The sequence below is a fragment of the Bidens hawaiensis genome, unplaced genomic scaffold (genome assembly GCF_021521415.1).
Source record: "Bidens hawaiensis isolate Kalapana, Puna unplaced genomic scaffold, B.hawaiensis_p1.1 tig00003488_1, whole genome shotgun sequence".
Taxonomy (NCBI): Eukaryota; Viridiplantae; Streptophyta; class Magnoliopsida; order Asterales; family Asteraceae; genus Bidens; species Bidens hawaiensis.
In genome coordinates, this window is record NW_027491195.1 from 702,701 (window position 1) to 711,954 (window position 9,254).

Genomic DNA, 9,254 nt, shown 5'->3' on the forward strand with positions numbered 1-9,254 from the left:
AGGTCCTTAGACCGTTTATATGCATTATAAATTACTTTCAGTTAGTGTATAGAACTTTTAAGTAATCAGATGATTTTATTTGTTTCATAAAACTGTATTTTTGTGAAACTCTTAATAATCATATTGAATTTTGCCTCTTTTATTTAATCATAAGTTATTTCTTCACTAAAGCTTTGACTTAGATTGTAAAGGAAGGTAGTGAAGAGTTTTATAAAAATGTGTTTTAAACCTTCATATAGGACGGGAATGTGCTCACTTGAGCCCCTGGCATATCTTGAAGTTGTACTTTCATGCCTATGAAATGTGGAGGGCAATGCTCTTGGTAAACACCCGTCCTTTGGCAAACATCCTACATCCAAACTAACTTTTCATATCTTGAAAGTTACAAAAATCCGTGGCTACATATGTCATTGCCGAACCCACTGATCTTATGATGGTGCTGAGTTATTAATTTCATCATATCTATCGTATGAAATACCGCACTAGAATCAAATTAAAACGGTTGAAACTATACAAGTATACTAATATGGAGTATAAAAGAAACCTTTATGTATATCTTCAAACGGTTGAACGCCTATATATCCTCTTATGATTTTCAAAAGCAGATAAAAGAAACCTTTGCAATTAAGCCAAAATGAATATAAGAGAACATGTTTGGTTAAACCTTTACTATTATTTTTTTAAAAAAGTGAGTTTCTGCAATCGACGAATTTCGTTAAAAATCAGAAACTACTAGGAAGTTGGACATTGTCTTTATGTATCTTCAAACAAATTACTTGTTTTAAATACTTTTTTCAGAAGTCTTCTAGCCGTACGTACATTGACTTGATATTTTTCATGACAAATTAGGAATTTTTTAATATCGTATTGCCTTTTAATATTATTCTTAAAGATTTTGTTTATTATTGTAATTATTAAATAACAATGTTATTATTATAACTTAAATGATGTTATAATAATACCATAGGTTTACAAGATCTTTCGATAACACTAATTTACTATGATTATTTTTGTTATTTAATTGATGCTTGTATAAAATTAATATAGACCCGATCCCAAAAAAAACATAAGTAATGTACGATACTTGATATTATTAGTTTTGCTTATTACGAACCAGTAATTTTGTTTTAGACTATTAGTTATATTATATATGCGAATGAAAGCTTTATGACATTCATTCTTATTGTTTTATAAGTTATGCGAATAAAAACTTTATTATCCATGTTTACTTAGGACCGTACTAACTTTATTATCTATGACAAATGCGTTTTTTTTTTCAGTAATGCATTTTATTGAATATATTATGCATATATAATTATATATTTATTTTTTTGACACGGAGCTTCTTTGAAAAATGAGTTCACAGACTGCCGACCAAATATTCATAACATTATACAATGACCTAGTCTTTGTGGGTGTCAACTTGCTCAATGATTAAACAAATGTAGGATCCTACAGACAAGAAATTTCATCGAACTGAATTTGAAGTTGCCAAGTAATTACTTGAGCGTGATAAAAGCAGGTTCTCGTTATTTTTAACTTAATACCAATAAGATCCTTACGAATTATGTGAAGAAGGTGCACCGAGACAATGTAAGCTTCATTTCCATCCATTATAAGCTAATTTCATCTTGATTTTGATTACTTTATTGATGTTTCAAATATAAAACTAGCAGGTTTTGTAGTGAAGTTGAACTGGGAAATCACTTTGTGGCAACCATACTAGATGTTCTGATTTCATGTAAATTAGGTGCAATTTCTGATCAAACTTCTTTGAATTATAACATCTACACCGGTCCTTCTGGAATCCAAGTTTTGGATTTCCAATGTTCGCGTGCTTATATAACTAAATTTCTAAATGGAGAGTTTGATTTGGTTTCATCAGAAAACCATAAAGTGGTTAACTTTATTTCAACCGATGACAACCCAACATTCTTGATTAACAAAGCTGCAGTTGAGTTTTTTGAGCATCTCCATAAAGACTTAGAAGAACTCAAAAACAACGTATGTTTTCTTAGGTCCAGAAATCTTGATCATGTGTGTAGAGATGACAATCAAACAATCTCATACTTAACTTGACCAAACTTGTCTAATACACATTGGGTACTTGGGTTGTCAAGTAATTACCAGCCTGGTATCGAGCACACCCGTTAGTTTGTTATAGGTACCCGGCCATATCCGATTTTCAGGCACGTTTGTTATCATTTTACTTATTTATACAAATTTATTACCCAACCAAAACATATATAAACAAAAATTAGTGATCTTGTAGATTACTTTATTACCAAGGACAAAAGAAAACTAAAAAAATGTTTATGGGTATGGTTCCGAAGTAATCAGTGAGTATCAAAATATACTTGAATAATCATCCCGTACCCGTCTAAAATGGTTCGATTATCGAATTTGTCCGTCTAGTTACGGTAAACAAGTATGTGTGTTTCCCTTAACTGAGTCGGGCATCACCTAATGCCATGAAATTATTTAAACTAGTATATTATCTGGTCTCATATAGATGATTACTCGTATTGAATGTTTTGGGTTTCAAGTTTTTTCATTTGATCCAAATAAACATGTATGTATAATTGGGTAATCAAGTCGGGTATCACCTAATTCCAAATCTGAGAAATTATCAAAAACTATTTCATACCCGTCTCATGCCTAAATGAAAGGCTATAAAATATCATTAAATAGAAAGAAGATTGAATATCTCACTTCATTGCCCGTCCAAAATTTTTTGGGTTTTGATTTGCCCGTCTGGTTTGGGTTTTTGCCTCCCTACACGTGCACGCTGTATCATTATCTTATTACTTTAACATTAATTTTCAGGTAAAAGGTAAGAAGTTGGTCATTACCGGACTGTCCTTGGGGGGTTACATTGCCATTCTTTTCACGCTATGGTTGCATCATGGCAATGATAATAAAAGGATGTCTGGCTCTGAGAAAACCACACGCCCCATTTGCATAACATTTGGTTCCCCCCTAATTGGTGATAAAGCATTTGAAAGTGTCATCTCCAAACACCCCGAATGGAAATCCAGTTTCCTGAGTGTGGTTTCGACTACAGACCCGTTTGCTTGTTTTTACTCATCAGATACTTCATATAAACCTTTCGGCACCTTCCTGTTTTGCACTCTGTTAGGCTGGCACACTACTTTTGAAGATGGTGAGGCAATCCTGGCAGTTCTAAACAAGATGGCATCATCAAGATCAAGAAGCGATCCTAGGAGTTCTAGGCCAATGCATGATTATATGAATGAACTGAGTTTAGTTAGAAGCAAGATATTCCATCGTGGGGTAATTTGTGAACTTCCGAACGAGGTAAATTCGAATTCATTAAAAGCAGGAATCACATTGCAATTCAGGGATATTGGTATATTTGATATGTCACCTGATCTGATTAATAAATTAGTAGAGGGTAAGCGTGAAAAGATGACAAAAAGCATGGGTACATTAAGTGATGAGAAGAAACTAAACAAAATGAAGATAGACATGGCATTCATGGAATTGTTCATAAGTTCCATGAGATCTGGAGCAGGTTACTATGATTGCTACAAGAGTGATCCAAAAAGAGAAGAAAAGTCGTTCCATTATCAAATTATCGAGAGTCATGGCAGGCTGAATCAGTACTGGGAAGAGTTTGTTAAAAAAAGGAACTAATGCCACAAAAAGAAGGTGTTAATTTGCGCAAGCGTTGGCTCTATAGTGGAAACAACTATAGAAGGATGTTCGAGCCGCTAAACATCGCCAAATACTACAAAAGTGGCGAGAGAAACTATATAGAGAATAGACCTAACCGTTATAAGTTGTTAAAGAAGTGGTGGAATGAAGATAAGAAGGATCTGAATCCAAATGAAAGGAAAGAGGCTCCTAACGTTAACGATGATTCTTGCTTCTGGGCGCACGTAGAGGAAGCATTGATTTCTTGGAGAGTCTTGACAAAGGCAAGCTCAAGCATCAATGCAGATGAAATTGAACAAAAATTGGATAATTTTATGGCCTATGTGATGCATTCAGTAAAGAATTACTCATTATCATTGGATATTTTCTTAGAGGGAAGCAGTTTGATGAAGTGGTGGAGTGATTATGATGCCTATAAAACAGGTTTGTGCACTTCTCAGTTTGCTGAATACATAAAAAGTGGAAAATACAAATCATATCAGTAACACCAATTGAGCTTCTTTCTGGTTTCAAGTTTAAATACCGTATTTGAGTGTGTGTGTGTGTGTGTGTGTGTTACGTGTAAATAAAATAATAATGTATGCTTTTTCATGCAAGTGTACTCGTTTTTTTCTTCGAATGTGAAGTGTACTGATAAATATTTGAGGTCTAATAAATGCATTTTTTCTGCTGTATGAGACCATACTTCTTATTTTGTATACTCTTTTTATTAGTTCTATTGTACGTCGCGCAGTAGAGTATTCGAAGGGGTGTAATCAATAGAACGGATTCAATCAAACATCTGAATTAGATGATTTAGTCTACAAGCTTAAAGCTTCGATGTTTATCAGTGGTTACAAAAAAAACTAACTGCTAGTGCTAAACAAAATAAACCCTACTTATACAATACAATTCGAAAATTAAACTTGAAAACAATATAAACATCAATAATAAAAGATAACAAATTTTAATAAAGAGATGAATCTCCATATTTTTATTTGGCTTCCATTAATCTTCTCAATCTTTAATCCATTGGCCATCTTTTCTCGGCCAACATTCTGCTTCCTTGAGCCCAACTTGTATCAAATGGCGTGTTAAAGGGGAGCACCACATGCAAGCCATTGTCTCGATCATGGTGCGTGACTAATTGAATCGTAATAAATCAAGGCATAAGAGGAAGCTATTACTATTAAAGTTTCCTAGCATTTCATTGAATTTCAGGAGTCTAAAACAAACAACCAGCCAAAACATGTTCAAATGAGCAAATCAAACAAAAATAAAGTCTTCATTTATTTAATATCTAGGCAATCCTAAGTTTGCATTTCCAACACCTATTATCAAACCCTAATACCTGAAACATGTAGAAAACGAGTCAACTAAAAATAGTTAATGAAAAGTTAGGTTTTAGAAAGATAAAAGGTTAAGCATAAAGTAATATTCAATTGCAAGTTCTCGTATAAACATATTAAAAAATAACCACAAGATTAGGCATGCAATCAAGCATAGTAACAATTAACGAATGAATAATTTGGTACAACCTCCCTCCATGGGTGTACCAAAAACGTACGATATTGGACTCATAGAGTTGTCCATATAGTATGATGCGATTTCTATCCTATGGCAATATTAGTACTACCATCAGCTTGAAAGTCAAGGTAATGATTGCAAACAGTTTAATGATTATCATGCTTAGTTCATTTAATAATGCACATAAATAAATACTTGTTATTGGAATTGTATATTTGTAAAAACATTTATTTGTGTGTGCACACTGTGCACATGTTTCACCCCCAAAAGATAAAGTAAGAAAAGGGTATTAGAAAATAATAATATATATTTAGTCAACTTTGTATTTAGAAAGGAATCAGTCTCTCCTTGATTATAGAGACATATTTGTATATAATGATTGTATCAGTTAATAGAAGGTATCAAATCCACTCATTACCGCAGCCCCCGCAGTCGTCGGTAACTCTGGGTTCTCGTGCCGTGGCCATGGGCGTCGATCTCCTCCTTGTCAACTTTGTAATAAAGAAGGTCATTCCGCAACCTCCTGTGCAGATCTTTCAGCCTTTGCCAAACAAGCATTAACCCTTGATGTAAATCTTGCCCAAGCATTTCGTGCTAAGTGCCATGTCACCATGGCGGGCCAGATTGGTGTGTCGATTCCGGAGCAACCACACACATGACATCCTCTACAAATGATCTTGATTCATCCACTCCCCACTCTGGTAATGACTATATTACTTTCGATAATGAAAATATTTTACCAGTCTCACATATTGGTACCTCGTCCATTTCTAATGGTCTTGTTTTGAAGGATGTTCTTGTAGTTCCTAGCATTACCAATAACCTCCTTTCTATCAGTAAGCTTACTTCCTATTTACCGGTTAATATTTTGCTTTCTAATACCTTTTTCCACATTTAGGACCGAAACACTAAAGAAGTTCTTGCACGGGGTACTTGTCGCAACGGTCTTTACATTCTTCAAAATGGTCAACAAGTTTTCTTTGTAGCCGCTTCATCTCATTATCTTCGGGCTTCATTCGATAGGTGGCATAGCCGTCTAGGTCATGTCTCGTTTGATGTTGTTTCGTTATTAAACAATTTGGGTCATTTATGTGTCACTTCTTTATTAGCTAAACCGGGTGTTTGTTCTTCATGTCAATTGTCTAAGAGTCGTCGTTTACCTTATGATAAAAATAATAAGCGTGCTTCCCACGTGTTAGACTTAATTCACTGTGATTTGTGGGGACCGGCTCCCATTCCATCAACCGATGGTTATTTCTATTATGTCACTTTTATTGACGATTTTTCTCGATATACGTGGTTCTATTCTCTTAAAGCTAAATCTGAATTTTATACTATTCTGACGACATTTTTACCTTTTGTGCACACTCAATTTGCACGAAAATTTAAAATTTTTTAAAGCGATGGGGAACCTAATTCACAAATAATCGGGTCCAACAGTTGTTTCAACAACACGGTATCCACCACCGCCTTTCGTGTCCTTACACATCTCCACAAAATGGGCGTGCCGAATGTAAACATCGGTACATCACTGAAACGGGCCTTGCAATGTTGTTTAATTCTCACGCACCAGCAACCTTTTGGATAGACACGTTGATTTCGGCCACTTATATTATTAACCGTCTACCGACACCGGCGCTTAACAAGAAAGCTCCTTTCGAGCTTCTCTTTAACCAAAGTCCATCTTATGCAAACCTACGGGTATTTGGGTGTCGGGTATTTCCATACCTTAGAGATTATACACGGCACAAACTTTTGCCACATAATGCATCTTGCATTTTTATCGGTTATAGCCCTAAATACAAAGGCTATCGGTGTCTCGATCCTTCCACTAAACGCATCTCTGTCCCTCGTCATGCTATTATTTATGAGTATATGTTTCCATTTAGTGGCGTTGTCTTAACACCAAATGAAGCAAAATTGGTTTTTGTTCTAGTTTAGTTGACACCACTGGCAGATCACAGACACCAAACCAACCTACCTCCACACAACCAACATCTCCTCTACAAGTTGCACCCATCATTCATTCTCAAATTGCACTATTTGCTTAACTAAACCCCAACCACAAAACACGTTTACAACCCAACTGCCAAACAATCTAACCAACCAAACCACTCAACCACCCACCAACTTAACTCACCAAACCACCCAATCACCTCACTACCCATCTACACATTCATCAACCCCTTCTCCAGCATCCTCTCCACCACAAACACATGCACATGCAAATATTCCTTCCACCTCACTCACGGTTCCACAATCACCCTCCCAAGTACCACTTTCTAGTCATTCAATGACTACATGTTCCAAAAATGGAATTTTTACACCCAAACATATGGTTGATCTTACTGTTCTTACCTCTACCAAGTTACATCAAGCCATAATGGCAACAAAAGATCCTAGAGGCTATATAAAGTGTAACAACTCGTGTTTTCCACATACGACTTTATACTTATTACCCGACCCGTTTTATGTTCGGAGAATCTTAACAATGAAAAGTATCGCGTTTATCAAGAAAAAATTTATACAATTTATATTTATTTATTATATTTGTTTAATATATATATTTAACTTTAAAAGATATACACTTTTCACCCAAAAGATAAACTTTAATCTTCTAATGTTTCCATCTCTAATCTCTAGAGACTAAATTGCAATTTATGTATAATATTTTATAATCCATTTACCCAACCCGTTAACCCGTATCCATATACCCAAAACCGTACCCGTTTAGTTAACTTGAGCCACAATTATCGATCTAAATTAGGAATTGAATCCCGTTTATGATTCCTCATACTATGTTCGGCCTAACTAACATCAACAATTAGGAAACGAGATCAAATACAATACGAATTGATTTATGAACAAACCGACTTAACCTAAACTCGTTTATATATTCTAAGATGCATAATAACTCAATTAATCTCGTCTGCACCTCCTTTATAAGCCTACGATCAAAACCCCTAAACTTAATTTCATTAAATTTGGCTGTAAACCTTTGATCGATTCTGTTCTTGACGCCGCCTATGGACTGATCGTTCTCCCTGGTCTGATTATTGTTTCAGGTAATTAAAACCTTCAGCAGTATCGTCAATCTGCAGTAAATCTAAACCCTAAATCAATTACAAAAACGGTTTACAGACTGAACGATTTAAGAATTAGGGTTTATAATCAATTTGGTTTTAATGTGTTTCTGTATATATATATATATATATATATATATATAGGGTTAGGTTAAAATGAAAACCCACTTGAGTTGTGAAAACCCGCGAAAACCCTATGTAACATCGTTTTTTTTTGTTACATGTAATATATGTTGTAATATTTAATACAAAACATCGAAACATAAAAAAAAATGTTTTGTTATTTTTTAACATATTTTTACTAATTTTTATATACGTTTTCAGGAGAGAGAAAAAGTTATATTTATATTTATATTTTTTATTAACTCTAATTGTGGACCACAAGATTTAATCTTTAATTAAAAACATGTTGAGAATGGGTTTCTAGAGTTTTCACAACTCAAGTGGGTTTTCATTTTATACTTAGCATATATATATATATATATATATATATATATATATATATATATATATGCGTTTACAAACTTTTAACAACTGACACACCAGCACAGACGGCTTGTGTGTGTGTGTTAACTCTCTTGGACGGCCACTGGCACGGGTTCGAGTCCCGGCCAGCCCCTGTTTTTTTGGTTTTATTTTTATTTGATTGTTTAAGCTTGTTTTAATTATATATAATATATTAAAATTAATATTAGATATTAAATAAACAGTATTTTATTTAAGCCAAACATCATAAAGATAAACGTTTCGTGCCAAATAGTTTTGTTACAAGTTTTCGTGTGTGTGTGTATCTCTTATTTATAATAAATCATTATTATTTTATTAAAAACCGGCATTTAATATTGATGTTTCTCGTTGTAAATCGCCTTTATCAATTTACTCGTATTTATTATGTATATGTATAAATATATATGTGTGTGTGTGTATACATGTATTATTTAAAACAAAATTATAATAAACGTATTTAAGCATGTTAATATATTTTTT

The 9,254-nt window shown here is 33.8% G+C and overlaps 1 protein-coding gene across 1 annotated transcript; it reads left to right on the forward strand.

Moving 5' to 3' along the window:
* The first annotated feature begins 526 nt into the window (after positions 1–526).
* On the forward strand, positions 527–3,705 carry LOC143623539 (senescence-associated carboxylesterase 101-like). Its single transcript, XM_077094424.1, has 3 exons — positions 527–531; positions 1,677–2,004; positions 2,827–3,705. The coding sequence occupies exons 1-3, from the start codon at positions 527–529 to the stop codon at positions 3,655–3,657; spliced, it is 1,164 nt and encodes a 387-aa protein (XP_076950539.1). The 3' UTR covers positions 3,658–3,705.
* Positions 3,706–9,254: the final 5,549 nt, after the last annotated feature.

What these genes read in the sequence shown, in the direction of transcription:
- LOC143623539 (XM_077094424.1), top strand. An exon ending in TAGAAGAACTCAAAAACAAC is followed by an intron (nt 2,005 to 2,826) that starts GTATGTTTTCTT and finishes ATTAATTTTCAG; the next exon opens with GTAAAAGGTAAGAAGTTGGT.